This window comes from Triturus cristatus, chromosome 4_1, assembly GCF_964204655.1.
Source record: "Triturus cristatus chromosome 4_1, aTriCri1.1, whole genome shotgun sequence".
Lineage (NCBI taxonomy): Eukaryota > Metazoa > Chordata > Amphibia > Caudata > Salamandridae > Triturus > Triturus cristatus.
In genome coordinates, this window is record NC_140585.1 from 1,253,576,156 (window position 1) to 1,253,594,414 (window position 18,259).

An 18,259-nucleotide genomic window follows, 5' to 3' on the forward strand; every position below is an offset into this window, starting at 1 on the left:
CGTCTTTCGGGCTTTGTAGGGGCATCCTTTCAATGCTCTCCACATGTCTGACTGGCAAGGGTTTCCGCAGTGCTCTTCCTCTGTGGTACATGTGAGGGCGCTATGCATTCTCTCCACCATACCACTTAACCAGTCCTTTAGGTTGGCTTGTCGACTGCCGCATCCTGTGGTTCTTTCGCGCCATGAGGTTCAGTTCTTCGTCCTGCGAGGTGCTGGACTATCTTTTCACGCCAGTTTATTGCTGGGTGTGTTTTTCTTCCATGTTGGCCCGTGCTGCCTAAGTATCTTTACGGGAGCAGGTTTAACAGTGTTTTACGCTGTTCAAGTTATTTAGCTGGGGCTAGCTCTGGCTTCTTGTCGACACCTTGGATACTGTGGATCCTTCATGCCTCTTGGTCTTCTTTTGAAGTTCGGCATTTTTTCAATCAGGCGCAAGCATTCTGGCTTGGTGTTTTCCTTCTCTCATCCCCTCTACATGTGGGGGTTTCGTGTTATTCTGGATGGGCTGTGGTGCCCTCGCCTCCCCTTGATTCCCTGCTCTCTTCAGGCCTTAGAGGTTTGGTGGTTGGCTGTGCTGTCACTTCATCCCCACTGTGTTTTGCCCTTTGGTTGACAACACTCTTTTGGTCATGTTATTGACGTCTGGGTTCTCTGGACCTTCGTGGGGTTCAGTCGCAGTTCCGCCTCCTCTAGGGGTATGGCTTTGGTATCTATTCTAAGTTAAGGAATCTGCGGCTAGACGTCTCTATCAGATGAACAAGTTACTTACCTTCGGTTACGATGTAGCTGGTAGAGACATAGTCTAGCCGCAGATTACTTAACGCCCGCCCATCCTCCCCATCCTGCGACAATCTTTTCAGGTTGGGCTTCTTGCCTTCGCCTCCCTTTAGGTGGCTATATTCCTCTGCGGGGTGACGTCTTCTCTTCACTCTGACTCACGAAGCTGCATTCTGTTTCGAGGCTCTGCCTTGCCCATTCTTGTGATTGGACAGTTGCTCATGTGCCATGTGTCCTTTACAACTCCTACCCTGGGTTGTCCGATATGAGTCTAATTCTTCCCTTCTATCTTCTTCAACCGCTTGAGGTCTCTTGCCTCCTGTGCAATCTAGCGGTTGCAGTCTCTGGCAATGCTGCATTAGGCGGTCCATGTTTCGGATCTGACGTCTCCTTTTGGGTGACGCTTTATGGTACTTTGCCTTTGCTCCTGGGATCTGGCCTGGTTGTCCCTCACTGTCCTATATTGTGGTTAGAGCCTTTCTGCCGGCTGCTGTGTTGGTTCACCACGGAGTTATGAGTCAATGGGGAGTCTTGTGCCTCTGGTGGCACAGGCTCACACAGGCCAAGGGTTCAATCCTGCCTATGCTCTGCCTCCAGGGGAGGTTTTGGACTTAACGTTTGAGGGGTCCCTCCTAGAGTGGTGCTCTGTTCCTTTCCCTCCCTCAGTTTACAATATACGGTGCCTGGCACTGTCTTTCTATGGTGATGTTTGTTTCACCATGCCTTGTTTTTAGGTCTCGCCTGACCCAGCGCATGCGCTGGTCTGGCGAGACATTTTGTGAGGGTTCCAAAAAGTGCTACCAGGCCAGCCTAGACCTACAGTGCATGTGCGCGGGCGTCGCGCTTTACCGCGATTACTTTCACTTTCGCGGCCGCTTTGATGTTTGATCGCGATCACTTTCGAGGCTGCATGGCCGCTTTGATGTTCTCCATGAGGCTTCAATACATTGCAGCAGTTAAAACAGGCATTGGCATAGCCAATAGGTCTTGCTTTTGGGACCTTATAAGTGTTTAGTTATGCAACTGTTGCATGGTTAAACACTTATAAGGTCCCAAAGGCGAGACCTATTGGGTATGCCAATGCGTGTTTCTTTTCTTTTTCTGCACACTGTTTCCATATTTTCACAGTTTTTGGTGGTGGCTTCGCGTCCTGACGCGGAAATGTCTTGTGACGAAAACTGATGTCGGCGCGCCGGGGCGGGGCATATATGGCTCCGCTGACGTCACGTCCATGGACGACGTCAGGGCAGGGTCGTACGGCGCCACCCCGCGGCGCGCAGATGTGTTGCTGCGCAAAATTTTCTGGACCAGTCTGACGCCTGGGGATATTCTAAGTTAAGGAATTTGCGACTAGACTATGTCTTTACCAGATACATCGTTACCGAAGGTAAGCAACTTGTTCTTTTTTGCCCTTTGCTGTACTGGAATGATTCTGCCAAGATTAACTGGCACACTTGCCAATTACAACTATCCTACCTAACTGTTTTAGGTACAAAAGGTAAAATGGGAGACTTCAACACTGTAGCGAGTATGCTAGCCAATCTTTGAGCCTGTGACAATCCTGAGACACTTAGTGCTAGACATAGAAGTATTTGCATACATGGGACAATCTCCTGGTCGCTATGTGCCTACAGGTGACTGACTAGCTGTGTACCTCAATATAAATTACCTAGATAAGTCAGTCTTAGGTGTAACTAGCTGCATACCCCTTTTCCAGAGATATGCCCCCATCCCGTTAAAGAAGCGACAGGCTCTAGTGTCCCAGTGTCAGTTCTGAGAGCACATTCTGTGCTTAAAAGGCCCTGCTCTTTTCGCCCCACGATGCCCGGCCCAGACTATGTCTATTTTACCCATTAGGAACTGCTGGATCTTTGTCCCTGAGAAATGGCCTGAGCTCAGCATATCCAATCCTAGTGGTGAAAGCTATTAGAATACATAGATTTCGGTGGCTAAACTTCAAAGGCCATCATCCAGTCAGTAAGCCAACCAACCTCTTTCTCCATGTGGTACATACCGGAGGAGTTGACTACCCCAAAGACGATCACAGGTTACACAGCAGCTAAGTAGTGATGCAGTCTTCTCCCATACGGCCTTATTTAGCTTAGCACCACCATGGTCAGCCCGCCTTAGAACCCATTAGGCCTTAGAACCCATTAGGCACAAGGACCCTTTAGAACACCCCTCTGCTACTGCCAGGTTGCTCTGTTGATTACTTTTACTAACTCTTATCACTAGCAGCAAAGGTCTGCCTTAACATTAATTGAATAGGCGATAGTAGCCAGCTATTTCCTAGTGTTCCTGCAGATAGACAGCTTGTACCTTCGCTATTGGTTCTCGTGTGGTGATTCGTCACCATATCTCATTTTCGGGTCAGTCTTGCATATCAGTTTAATTCCATGATCGGCCACTTGAATACATTTAAACTACCGCCCATTCATTTAATGATAAGGCACACTGATTATATAGTAAGCATCTCTAAAATAAAGCTTACCAGTACCCAGTCATTAACAGACCCCAATTATCACAGATGTCAAAATGCACCAGTGCCAATAAGCAGGGTATTAAGTGCCAAAGAAGGCTGTGAAAGCCAAAAACTGGACAACTTAGAGGCGACATGGTTTCCCTCAACAAATATTTTTGCCACAATCACGTCATGACACACTGGCAACACAGATGGACTAATCTGAAAAAATACATTATCCGTATTTTTCCACATTACTTTTGCAACTGCACTTTAAAAGTTATTCAAATTCTCTCCATTATTCAATTTTTCCTCACATTGAGTTGTGATGGTAGATTAGCACTAAGCACTTTCATGTAGTTTATTGTCATAATGCAAATATGTTATGTCTAATGTTTAAAGTAATAATGTGTATGATTCTGTTGTCTAAATATGCTTTAGCACTCGTAAATTACTGAAGTGAGACAATGAACAGTTACTGATTAAAACAATGAACCGCCTTGATCATTTGTTGAAATAATTAACGTTGATGAGTGATAACCACGAGAGGTCCGTCTTATTTTTTCCATATATCAAGTGGTTCAACCTCTCGTGTTTCTAGGACACCCCCCTCTATTTTAGGGATCACTGCATGTCACAAAGCTGTGTTGACAGTGCTGTCATATGCAAGCAGACGTCATAAATTCATCGAGGCTACAGAGTCGACATCTCTACAACAGTTTTTAGGACGAGCATGTGATGTGTCTCCTATACACAGAGCAGGGACCAATGACTACCTATCTGTTATAATCTACCTTGTTTGACTTCTTTCTGACCATAGCCCAATCAAGGTGCTTTTCGATGAAAAGCCAAAAGACTGGCCGTGAGTCGACTACAAAATTCAGACTTTGTTTCGGGGCTGCGGCTTCGTGAACCAAGCTCACAACACAGGGTGCTGAAGCCCCTTTTAAACTGTTTCGTGTGTACCTTCTTGAGGGGTAGGAAGGTGTGACAGAGGGAGAACTTCATGTAGTGCCATTCCAGCCCTCGCATGTGATTCACGCATGTTGTGCCATCTCTCTCAGTCGGGTCTCCGAACTCCTCAGTGTTGATGGGTAGCCTTGAACACCCACGGTGATGAATAGGAGTTCAATGGTCCTCAGACTAAGTCGATTTGACAGCCAAGTGGAGGTCTGGGGACATATGACAGCATTTCAGTTTCCAAGTGAGAACACCTCAGCTGAATGCATCTTTTAACACAACAATAACAGTAGGTTATCCTTTGCATCACTGCATAGTGTGCAGAGCTACCCTCTTAGCATAAACTGTCAGCAATCAACCCAAAAGGATAGCATCAATCCTGCCCAGAAAAACTGCAGATTCAATCAGTCGCCCACAAAGACAAAAAAACTTCACGCTGAAGACATATTGAAAGGTTATATTTTATCAGAAGAGGTTTACATGTAATATAAATATATATAAACTATATTATACATGCTTTCTGTGGGCACTGTATTATTGCTCATAGTTAGAAAAGCATCCTCTGCACAAATAACTTGTTGTGACCTCGTCAAACTCAGTAGCAAAAGTTACTTCTGTCACATTCTAACGCAACAAACATGAACACATTCATGATTCACATCCCCCGTGTTTGTCATTGTAGAGGGGGCCTCGTCTGCTATGCACTGTACCAACTCTAGGAAGTGGTCCACTCTTTTGGTGTACCCTGCACCCCATCAAAGGTTTAGGGATTTTTTGTCAGCATCAGATACCTGAAATTCATAAGAATGTAAGCCCTGCCTTCAGTATTCCTCAGGGGACTTACAGAGGAGACAAAGGGAGAGGGGAGGAACTGACTTTTCTGGAGATCTAATTCTGACAGGGATTGAAGCAGGGGAAATTTCTGGATGGAGAACGTGAAGGAAAGACGCTGACATTTGTGTATGTGGACAATGTCTCCCACCTGAACAGGGATGCAGGTCACGTGAAAATAAAACAAATACTAAAATGGAAGAGGCTGAACCTCGGGACAGTGAAAAGCTCGGTGTAAATCCTTCCATCCCAGAAAAAAACATTAACCGCAAACGTCATCACAGAAGTGAGCTTTCCTCAAGTGTGTATCCATCATCCAGGGTATATCTTGACATTCTATTTAATACTCATTCACCATTCCTCTCAACCAATACATCCTTCAGTTTTTATGATATCAAAGCAGAGAAACAATAATAATTAAAAAAGAACCAAAAAGTTAAAGTACTTGATGTTTGGTCAGTTTTAGATCCTTATTTCAAGAGCTTGACAGACAGTGTTTTAGTCTCAGGAAGATGCCCGCCACCAGAATCAATGGCTACTCCCTGATACACAAAGTATTTTCAGTTTTCCCTAACACTAACCAGTGGTATATTTTATATTTCTTTCTTTTCTGAGAGCCCGACTTTAACAAGATGGCTGTTGTTCTAAGGAATCATATTGCCATTTTGCACAGTGATAAGCCTGGACACTCAGTCTGGTATTACCTGGGAGCCAAGATGCTTATTTTTTTCAAAAGCTTTGAAATAAAAAAGGTCTTGCAGATTTTTTGGGGTGATTTGTTCGAACGCTTAAGTTGTCCGCTGTTTAAAGCCTAGCTTCCATCACTATACCACACTGTCAATTTGGCCAGACTGAAAGTTTTTAATTTTTCAAACTTGGGAGCGATTATAAACAAGCTAATTGCCAAAAATACAGTATTTAACACGGAGTACTTACTGAACATATTCCGTTATATTATGGTGTGGAGGCAGAGTGCATGGGAAGTAAAGCAAGGGAAGGAAAAAAACTGCCTTCAAAGAGCCCTCTGAACTTTAAGTCATACTCAAAAGTATCACATGGTAAGGAAAAAGCAGCTGACAACAAAACTGCACTACCAAAATGTGCAGAACATGGGAGAAAACACACAAGTCAATAATTTATATCAACACGCAAGGCCGGAACAATTTCTTAAATATTGCAAACGATAATTCTACACGTCATTGGACACCTAGCTCGGTGCTGGCTGCTTTAGTGCTAAAACAAAAATCATCTGAGAAAGATGTTTCGGAATGCTTTTTTTGTTAATCATGGGTTATTAACATAATCCAAGATCAGACTGGCAACAGGTCACGAAAAGTTCCCCAACCTGTCATTATAGCAAAGAACTGTTTTGTAAAAAACACATTATAAAAGTGCGCCCAGACTTTGTTACAGCATTCCTGACCCTGAAGCTGTGGCCCCGCAAAGCCCAATATGTCCGCTAATAGCAGCAGGATCTGGAGGTTTGCATCAGATGTACACTACAATGTTCTCTATAGTCCCGACTAGTCTCCTACCAAGAGAAACGAAAGGCTTGGAGGCAGAGCTAGCCTTTAGAATCAGAGGCCTTTTACTCCTTTTTTGGTACCTATGCACACTTGAGGTGCATGCAGTACATATGCACAAATCCAGAGACCAAAAGGAGAAGCAGTTGAGTGAAATTCACTTCTGGTTTTAGAATTCTTTAGTGTTCACCAGCACCGAATAACGTCATTGGTATGCCTACCACAAAACATCAAAGAGTTCAAATGGATGGTCGCAACAGAGGACACGTCACTATTTCTTCAAAAGGTGGGGAGGAGCGTCAACAGGCAGTCTGTTGCATCAACAGGCAGCTGAGAGCATCGGAACCTGGCTGGGAGCATCAAGAGGCATAGCAAACACCACAAGATGATGGACAGAGTGATGAACCTTCCCTAGTCACCCCCAGTCTAGAGATCTGAGTTTATTCAATTGTTCTTTTGATCACTATACCATCCCAGTTTGGACCTAGCCATATGCAAATCAGTCTTGACCCTATTTCTCATCAATAAAACAGTCATAAACATAGATAGAAAATTGGGAGTATTGACAATTGTTTGGGAGGTCAAGAACTGGGACAGAAGGTTGGTGCATCAAAATGTCTAATCAAGATCTGGCAAACAAAAAAGACACACACACACACAAAACACACAAACCTTCACATAGGACCGTCCAATGAGTACAGTCTGTTAAAAGACCACACACCTGGTGGAGATATGATGATGTGGTGCAAAAATATATAACAGCGGTCTCCTGGCACCCTATGCTGATGTCTCTGAGTGTATTTGGGAGGTGGTTGACCTGCTGACAATTACATTGTTCAGAGCCATTTCACCACCACCCATCCACCGCTCCAAGACAAGAAATGAGTGAACACATTTCCAGTCATGCCGCTACCACCACACAACTACAGGTCAGTCTTGAATTCCACCCCAATACTACTAAACAACGTGGCTTTCCATAAGAGATATCTGCAGAGAAAAGCCCTTTCTTGTAGTCCCAGAAAGACTGCAGGGAAAAGAGCAGCCAGCTGTGCTGTCAGTGGGGAAATAGACATTTCAGGTTCAAAGCTAGCCACTACCCCCTCATAAAATCTTACTGCACTCAAAACCAACGAGGCGCTGTCAAAGGAGTCAGGGCTACACTACCAGGGCGGGCGCTGTGCGTGTCATTGGCAAATGTACCAATATAAGACTCTGAGAACACAACCAAGGAAAAGAAAGATGGATCAATAAAGGAAAAGGGGCAGATGAGATCGAAAAGAGGATACAGTGCCGCATTCCCTCCTAGAAAATACTATCTTACGCCATAACTACTCTCCCCGAGGTGGGTAACCCATCCAAGTACACACATAGAAAAAACAAAAAAAGTCATGCATCCTTCCTATCCCACCCTTCTCACCCGCGCGCTCCTCCCTGAAGCTTACATTTTAGTTATATGGCACCTGGCCTAATTTTGTTTGAGTGCCAGGTGAATTAAAGGAAGGTTGTAGTTGGATTAAATGGAGTTGATATTATGTGAATTCAAGGAATGCAGTAGTTCACTTTCGGTCTGAGAGAGCAGTGGATTTAAGTAACTATCGCACATTGTCTGGCTGTTGAGGTGATCATCTCTGCCACAGCTCCATCCTCTGTAGACATCTTATTAAAGAAACATGCGATAACTCTGGCTGAAACAGGAGCTGGGCACAGCTAAGAGTAAGATGGCAGCGTCAGCACTGCAATAAACCAGGGGCTGAAAACAGCGCAACAGAGAGCATGGGGAGCAGCCACGGGCAGTGTCAGAGCTTGTGGAAGGCTGCGGGGCCCTTTAAGAGTATTGGTGCCACAGCAGCACGTCACGACAGAAAGGGAGACTCGAGGACACAGTGAAGGAGTCGGAGCCTCAGGACTGTACCAATCAACTTTTAGGGCAAGATTCTGCTGCGTGAGCCATTTTTCTATGATGTTCAATTAATTTCTGCTAATTAAAAAGTAAAATGATCTTTTTTTCATTTCAGCGTAATTGCTTTTGGATTTGCTTCAGTCGAAGGAAATGCTCCTGACCTCTATGCCTTTCCTCGCGTTTCTCTGGCCTACCGCCGGCCCTGTGCTTCCGGGCTAGACTCTTCCCCGGGGCTACTGTCGCCTTGGGAGGCCATAACGGAGCAAGCGCCTCGGGCGAATGCAAAGCAGGAGGGCCTGGCCAGCGACACTATATTCGCCCCACAACTCCCAGACCTACACTTACTCCTGCCTAGAGGTGTTTTATACGCCAAGCACTTTATTTTATTTGTTACAACACTGAATTCGTTTTGAGAAAAACATTTACTTGACGTACTGTAAACTAAAAATGCCGCATATGAGTATACACCATTTTTTCCTGCGCCCAGACAGTTTTCTAGTTATTTAAAAAATGTGGTTTTGTACATTTTTGCTGAGGAATGCCCACACAGTAGACGTTTCTCTGTAGTGTAAACATTCATTGGTGTGTTTTATTTTACTGAATGCTGCAAAGAAAGCGCTTTCATTTTTTATTCCCTCGGAGACAGAATTATGCTTAATGTTAATTTGCTGTCTAATATAGAGTAAATGGGGCTTTATTTTAGTTTTTTTTTTAAACCCTCTCTATCGTATTGTCTCGGAGTATCCTAGTTCTACTGCTGTCCTGTCATCAAAGACGCTGAGTAGTAAACCAAGGCAATGGGGTAAAATAGAAAATGTTATATTTTTGAAGTTGCCCAATGGCTAGCTCGCTGTCTGTAAAACCAACAGATCTGTGTTCTAATCGCACCGTATGATGTTGCAAGATGCACGGGAAACCACCTGGCCTGCCTGGGCATCAGTTACCTTCTTGTAATCGATTTTCTAAAAATAAACTAATTTTGAATAGAAACGGGAACAATTCAAAGGGAGCCCAAGATGACAACTTCGTCTTGAGAGAACCGTTCTTATAGAATGGGGCAACGCTAGGAATCAACAGTGATAATGTAGCAAAAAGAACCCAATACCCCTAAAAAAAAGCCAAAACAGAGAAAAAGAGGATTACACACAAATCCAAACAAACAAACTTGGTGGTGATGCGTTTCCTCCAAAAGCGAAGAAACGAGAGGCAGTGCCTGTGGACAGGCATACACACTCAAAAAGGGCAAAACTCAAAAGTAAACACAACTCTCGTGCAACAGGGCTTTGCGCATTTTACAACATGTGTCAATGAAACACGTATGCATCTCTCTCTCTCGCTCTCTCTGTGAAAAAGGTGAACCATATATTCTTACTGTGAGTGACGAGTGATGTGTGTGCGGTGAGGGAGTGGCCTGAAATTGAAATATCTGTCAAAGTATGCACATGCACTTTGTTCCTCACGAGCAGCCCACAGTAGACAGAATCTCGCTGCCAGAGAGAAGGGCTTGCCCCTGGGACTACAGGGCACACGGGGTGACCAGGAATGTATTTCACTGCAACATGCTTCAAAACGGAGAACGAGCGACCGAAGGGACCGCGAACATCTACAAGCAAGAAAGCACGCACATGGACTCTACCTATTACTGCAGTGACCACTGTAATAACACACTGAACGGTAAAGGCCAAAACATGGCACAACACACCAAGAACACCACAACCAGATACCCGTTCGATTGTAGAGCACTCGTGCACAAACTGCAGCTGCACTGCGTCCTTTTCAATAAAGTTTGACAACAGGAAGTAAACGTGTAGACAAGAGCAGACCCTGTGACAAATACTGCGTTTTCACACATGCATAAGCACACTTCCATTCACAAACCGGCAGCACAGCTATCAATTAACAGTGCAACAACGCACACGGGGACCCACACATATTCTCTGTTTCTGTCACAAACGTATATTGTATTACTCAGTGTCTAACAGACACATGCCCCCACACATATGAGTCTCACACGTACACATTTTCATTTACATACTGGCACAGACAGTGACAAACATGGGCACTGTTACATGTACACAGAGTTCCAGAGACACTGTCTTTCTCATATATGTAGCATCTAACACAAATAGTCTCTCTCCCGGACGCACACACCAACATTCAACATTCACACTGAACTGTTTATCTATTTACAGATCTCTGTTAACATACCCTAATACACATGAACATGTTGCACCCACATACTGCTACCTTTTGACATTTACGCACTTCCACATACAGTCCAGTATTGTTAAGCCTACTCGACGGTGTAAACGCACATACAAGCTCGGGACTCGAACGTTGATACAAGCAGAGAATCCGTATGATACACACGAACAAGAGACTTTACTATTTACAGTAACACATTCAGAGACTTGCAAATGTTTTAGGCACACCACAACAAATAGACCGGCACTGTTACATACAGAACCACACTCAATAGTTTCATTGTCCTGTACAAGGTGCTCTCCTGTGAAATTAACCTTAGTAAATGCGATACATACACAAGAGGCCAAACACAATGTGACAGTCCACTCTGGGAAGACCACCTTGATGAGCATGCATTATAAGTCATGCTCCCTTGGTCTCTCTGTAATGTGTTCGATGTTCCAGTACTTTGGTCAGTACTGCTTTCCCTAAATAAAGCAAAAGACAAACTACACCATTACAAAAGCACCACTGATGACAGCATACCCAGGCCTTAACTCAGGTTTTCATATTGATTACCAAATATGTAAGTAATCTTCAATCAAATTCATTATTTGCAAATTGCGTCATTCGCATAATTGTAAATAACATGCGAACTAACCGAACAATGCTATTTGGTGCGTCGACTAGCCCAACTCTATGCCCAAGACTAAAGAGACAACCCGGAGCTCATGAGCAGGAGGTATGGAGAAAGAAAGGAAGAGAAAGACAAAGTATAGAAAAGGCAAACAAGAATGGAGAAGTAGGGAGGACAGAAAAAGGGGTTGAAATGATGCCAGAAAATTGTAGAGGAAAAGAGGGAGGGGGGGGCTAGAGAGAGGGAAAAATAAAAAGGGGGGCTCCTCATCGAATGAAGCAAAGAAGGTGATAAGTGATCTTGCATATTGACGAGTTAACCTTTCACCAAAGGGTACAGAGCTTCAAGGGATTCATTAAATAAGGTGATTACAATTGCGCAATGCTTTTATTTTATGGTGGTGTAACTGAATTATTCCAAACTAAAAATAAAAAGGCGATAGAATTATATAATGGAAAAATAAAGAATACAGAAGAAGAACAGAGTGATCACAAAAGGAGGGAAGGATCAAGTGAATAGATGTAGTAAGGGAAGATGGGAACCCCTCCCCCCAGCTCTCCAGTTTTTCTCCCACGGTATCGATCTCGGCCAGTTACCTGCAGTTAAGTCCCAGCCAGCACTGTGAAGGCGCTAATGGCCTGAGCCGCTTCCCCTGCTGCTGATTGAGGGCACAATTGCGAAATTATTTATGTGCCTGACATTCTAACAAATCAGCAGATGTTATAGTCACCATTCGGTTATTATGGGGCGGCCATAACGGCGCAGGCCGCAGCAGCAACTAATCAGCGAATAATGAAGTCACTCAGGGATGCAGTGCACGTGGCCACCTCAAGGGGGTGGGGCAGGTGGAGGCGACTGTCAGACAGCTCCGCCACTGTGGGGCCATCCTTTATGTAGAAGGACTCCCAGTACAGCTCGTTACCTAAGGCGGTGCCCTATACAAATCAATACAGATGGAGCCCAGGGCTCATCCTTATAACCAAGGAGCTGCCACCCAGACAGCTCTATGTCTGGGGAGTGTTCTTAACACTGTTGTATGACAGAGGCACGCGTAACTGAAGCACGCATGCCTCTACAATGCCATCCTAACCACAAATGCGTCTAAACCATGCCTTCCTTTACCACGCAATTTTGTGGTAAAGGAATGATTGGTAAAGGGATATGCGTGGTAAAGATTACCACTATCCCTTCTCCCCTCCCCCCTCAGCTCTAAAATGTTATACCCCTTCTTTGCCCCCCAACCCTGAGGCCTAAAAACTACCTCTTCCCCTCCCACCTCCCTGTGGCCTAAAACCCTGCCTACATTACAAGTGAATTAGTGTTGGTTTGTTACACGTTGGTCCCTGTGCTTTTCTTAATTGCTACTGACCTTTGGTAGTCCGGGGCTCAAACGGCTAAAGCTGCATGGAACGAAAATTGACCGAAATGCCTCATTGTTTTCTGTTATCTTTCTGAGATGCCTCCAGACCTGGGGGTGCAACAGCACCTGCCACACCCCTGGTTCTAGTGCCCCTGAGACTGTGGAGGAAAAGTGCGTCAGGAGGGCTGTGACAGTAGAAATGAGGAGTTTGATGGAGGCATAATGAAAAATGAGAATGTATGAAGTTACAATGCAAACTATTACAACGCATACTTTTACAACTCAGTTTTTACAACACAACTTCCATTACAACACGTGCTATTACAATGCAAGCCATTACAATGCATGCACCATTACAACGTAATTTACTATTGTAAAACCGCCAGGTGCTTACCTCAGGGAAGGTGCTGGTCAGCCGTGTAATGTCATGCGTTGTAATAGTATGCATTGTAATGGAACTTGTGTTGTATTGGCTGCGTTGTAAATACATTGCGTTGTAATGCCTGCGTTGTAATGGAAGTTTCTAGGAAAATAATAATGGGCAGAGGGGATGAGTACAGGTCAGAAGGGTGAAGGAACTTAGAGGCTGTGGAAAGCAGGGAGGCAAGGTGGCAGGAGTTTTTGTACACTAGCATGTGGACTGTTGGAATTACTGGATAAGCCCGACTGATCTTACCCCTAGACAAGCATTTACAAGTTCATCGCCTGGTAAAACAACTAAGTACTAATGTTCAACCTTCTGGTGTGCCATCAAGAAACTGCCATTTGTTCCCTCATACGGCTCACTGCACAGTACAGCTTCTTATGCTACATACTGCTCAATGGTGCACATTCAGACCTGTGCTCCCCTTAAGGTCTAACACTACAAATGCAGCTCAATGTTCTATGTTATGCTCTAATAGCCCATACACTGCTGAATGCTTCACTTAAGTGCAGCACTCCCTATATAGCTATGTGCAGTTCTGTGCTCCCCCACAGTGCCCAGTGCTACACACACAGGTCAGTGCTTCAGTACAGCTCCAGTAGAGGTCCATGCTGCACATACTGTTCAATATTCTAAATACAGCTTGCATACTACCCAGTGCCCGCCATTCATGTCAATAATCAAACATATTTCTCAATGTCGCCCATGCGGCAGATTACTTTACATATAATAAATGCTCCCCCATACCACTCAAGGATCAATGCACAAGTTTGGACTCTACACACTACTCAATATTTCACATACAGTCCAGTGCACTCCATACATCTAACCATTTCATGTACATTCTTGCCTCATATACTGCTCAAAGTGCTACATACTGGAAAAAGGTATCAGAAGATCAGTGGAACAACGCTCTCTTCTCCCACATCCCAGACTCTACACATGACCCTGAACAAGCAGCTAAAAACCTTTCCCAATGGATCACACGATGCACCAATACCATCGCTCTAGCCAAGACCATCCAGGCCAAAAGGACCACACAAAAGAGCCGAAGATTCACCGAATCACCGGTTCACCAAAGATCTGCACTCCACCAAAGGCCACTGCCAGCACCTAGAAAGGAAGTAGCACATCAGCAAAAAGACGGAAGACCACACTGCTCTCAGGACCGCTTTCAACCAATACCACCTCCTCCTGAAAGACACCAAGAAGAACACCCTGACAGACCGCATTGAAGAGAGCACAAACCACAGCAAGGAACTTTTTGCCATTGTGAGGAAATTCTCCAACCCCGCAGCCACTGAAAACAATATCCCACCCTCCTAGGAACTGTGCGACAACCTTGCTGACTTCTTCCACGACAAGATCTCATCCATCTATGAACATTTCAAAAGCCAACTCTCTGCCACCGACAGAATCAACCAGCTCACACACAAGGACACGAACCCCGAACTTCTGCTCACCCACTGAGACCTCCTCACCACAAAATATACCATTTATATCATGAACTCCGTGCAGTCCGGATCACCCACAGACCCTTACCCCAACACGTCCTTAACCTCGGACACAAAACGACCGGCAAGGAACTCAGGAACGCCAATAAAATCTTGATCACTGCGGCCTCCTTCACACAGGACCGGAAACACACTGATGTGATGCCCAACCTGAAAAAAAAACATCCGCTGACCCTGCCGAACTGAAGAACTACCAGCCCATCTCACTGCTCCCCTACCCAGCTAAAGTCTTTGAGAAAGCGATCAACCAGTAACTCACCCAACACCTAGAAAACTACAACCTCCTAGACCCCTCCCTATCCGGATTTTGAGCTAACCACAGCACGGAGACAGCCCTGATCACGGCCAGTAACAACATCAGAGTCCAACTGGACTGAGGAGAAATGGCAGCCCTCATCCTCTTGGACCTGTCCGCGGCGTTTGACACGGTCTCCCATCATATCCTGCTAAACAGACTCCACTACCTTGGGATCCAGGGAGACACCCTCAAATCCTCTTTCCTTACCGGCAGAACCCAAAGGATCTGTATTCCACCTTTCACCTCGAAGCCCAGGAAGATCATCTGCGGAGTCCCACAAGGATCATTCCTCAGCCCCACGCTCTTCAACACTTACATGACCCTCCTCCCCGGCTGACACCGTCAAGAGTGCACGGACTCAACATCATCTACTACGCTGACTGCACACAGCTCCTCCTCGCTCTATCCAAACACCACTCCACCACTAAAACCAACTTCCACAGATGCATGGTGAACGTCACATACTGGATAAAGGACAACTGCCTTAAATTCAATACGGACAAGACGGAAGTCCTCATCTTTGGAAGCAACCCTTCGCCATGGAATGATGCGTAGTGACCCGCGGAACTCGGCTGACCTCCCGCCCTCACAGATCATGCTCGCAACCTTTGCATCATACTAGATAGCAAGCCAGCCACGAAGAAACAAGTTAAAGCAGTCTCATCCTCCTGCTTCCTCACCCTACGCAGGCTCTGCAAGATCTTCAGGTGTATCTCAGTCAACACCAGAAGGACCGTCATGCAGGCACTCATCAACAGCCGATTGGAGTACAGAAACACACTCTAAGTAGGAATCACCGCACGCCTCTTGAAGAGACTCTAGACAATACAAAAATCAGCTGCAAGACTCAACTCGACCTCCTCAGAAGGATCCACATCACACCCCATCTCAAGAAACTACACTGGCTCCCGATTCAGAAGAGATGCCAGTTCAAGATGCTAACCCACGCCTATAAAGCACTGCACACCGAATGACCGGCATGAATTAATAGTCGCCTGACCTTCCACCAATCGACCAGACTCCTTTGCTCCTCATCCCTCTCCCTCGCAGACACCCCACCGATCCACCGAATCAACAGTGGAGGACGCTCCTTCTCACACCTGGCAGCCAAGGCATGGAACAACCTCTCCCTGCACCTCAGGACCGACTGTCGTTCCAGCAATTGAGGAAAGAACTCAAGACCAGGCTATTTGAATGTTAAATCCGCCACGCAGCAGCTACTTCTCCAGCGCCTTGAGACCCTCACGGGCGATTTGATGCTTTCTATAAATGCTTGATTAACATACAGTATAGTGCTCAATGTATAGTCCCAGTCATCTCACAGAAATCCTTTTTGACACAGAGCTATACTACTTCCATCCTCAGCCTGCCCTTAAGACAAACATGCAGCAGTGATACATTATCTATGGAGCAAGTTATGGAGAAATAATTCAAACTAGGGAAATATGTATAAAATAAATATTGGTCACCTTGCAACACATTATCAGGCTAGATTCTTGCAAGTATGTTTAGTGCATGTGGGAGATGTGGTGAGAGAATAAAACTTCAAGGGAATAAGCCTTGGCTACACACGCAGGGCTTTCAGCTGCATGATATCTGAGCAACGGCTGGGGGCTAGTCCTACAATAATTCCCCCTCAAAGTGAAACCGCCAATGGAGCACAAGGACGTTATACTGCAACAAATGTCAACATGGTCTTATTGAAAGAATAAAGGGACTATACAAATGGCAAAATATTTTGCCAGGAAAGGTCCTTGCACCAGAGCTGCAAAAAAGGGAAGCAACGACTAGCAGAGAAAATAAACCGTCAATGGCTGACAATTTTATACCTTGAAGAACTAACACCAGTTACAGTGCCTTCAGCCTGCCACAGCAACTGCCAACTAAAACGTGGGACGCAGTCAGTAGATGTACTCCGCGCATTGTTTCTCCTGGAAGAGACTGACACCTGTTTCTAAGGAAAGAATGCCGAAAGCCTCTGACTCTTTTGTACTTGAATTATAGGTAGACTTTTAGCAACAGAAAACCTAATAACCAAATCCTGCATGTTGACTTGTGGTATATATATCCATTCACAGCAACCAGTTCGAAACTCTCGCCTAAGTCAGCTGGTGGGAGAAAACGGAGCAACATCTGCAAATGTAAAAGCAGCTGGGGGCTGCTGAATATGGTGGGCAAAGGAGGAGAGAGAGAGAGAGAGAGAGAGAGACATGCTTACAGTCAAAAGATCGTCCACACAAAAGTAAACAAAAATGGTTATTGTAATGTGGTCTCACTTAATGGTAACCTGAAGGCTATTAAAAGGTCACACAATAAAGTTACTCAAAGATGAATGGGTCATGCGCGCTATAAAAGAAGTGGCTGTCCACATGCTCCTGGAAGGCTGCTAGGCTGCAGTCCGAAGACAAGCGCTCTTTACAGACTGGGCACTCGCGCCGGGTGCTGCTGCCAAGCCTAGCCACCGGGCCACTGTCAGCGGCTGCCGTTACCCTCTGCCACGTCTGTCCATTGGCGCTGCCCCTGAAAAAAGAAAAACATGAGCCATAAATGTAAAGGAAAAATCCCAGCGGGTACAAGTATGGGCAATAACTGCTACATGAGATCATTAGCCTATAGAATATATCATTTGTGTAAAACTTTCATCTTTAAAGAGCGGATAAATGTTCCTAACCAAGCAGGCTCAAAACCAGCCATAAGCAAAATCACATTGCAAAGAGATACACCAAGAATTAAGAAATCAATAAAGGCAAAGCAGCCCTTGAAAATATAAGGATTTCCATGTGCTGCCCTGAAAGTCAGGAACTGTCTCCTCATCAACATTCACCATGCTGAGTCCCTGTCGTAGAATGACCCAGACCAGCGTGCAGTTAAAGGTTTGTTTTATTTCTCTGGTTCACTCTCTCTGAAGGAATTGAACAAGCAATTTTTGGTTGCACAATAAGTGAATTAAGGCCTTAGGTTTCCGGCTCCATATTGTGACCTTTGGTTTCTTACTCAAGGCTTCTTTCCTTTTCCTGGTCTGTCCCTCAGGGAAATGGAAATGAGGAGAGACCTAAGTATACATGCTAAGCCAGACCAATTAGCCTCCACCATTGAACACCTGTGTACCTGAAATACCGGCAGAGACGCTTAAGAATTTTGTTGCTTCTTTCCCTACCGGATACGTGCAGGAGGTGGAAGAGAGGAGAAGGCAAAAAGAAAATAATAACACACTGACCCCAGTGAACCCCCTGCCCCTCCCTATTTGTGGTTGTTCACCGTGCCCATGTATTTCTCTGGGATTCTCTCAAGGTTGACTCAAATCAGTTTAGGTAAGCCATCATCAATGCTTTCTTCCTTATAGCCCAACTAAATACCACTGTGCTTGTGCCCACTAAAAAGCCCCCTCCG

The 18,259-nt window shown here is 45.2% G+C and overlaps 1 protein-coding gene across 6 annotated transcripts in view; it reads right to left on the bottom strand.

Annotated features, from left to right (window-relative positions):
• Positions 1-4,645: 4,645 nt before the first annotated feature.
• Positions 4,646-18,259, bottom strand: part of CALCOCO1 (calcium binding and coiled-coil domain 1) — a 259,932-nt gene continuing 246,318 nt past the window's right edge. For 5 of the 6 annotated variants that reach the window (XM_085654710.1, XM_085654713.1, XM_085654709.1 and 2 more), the window contains exon 15: positions 4,646-17,389. In XM_085654710.1, coding sequence (XP_085510836.1) covers positions 17,188-17,389 — 202 coding nt within the window. In that variant the 3' untranslated portion in view covers positions 4,646-17,187. The remainder of the gene's footprint in view (positions 17,390-18,259) is intronic. The other variant, XM_085654714.1, reaches the window with a different exon arrangement.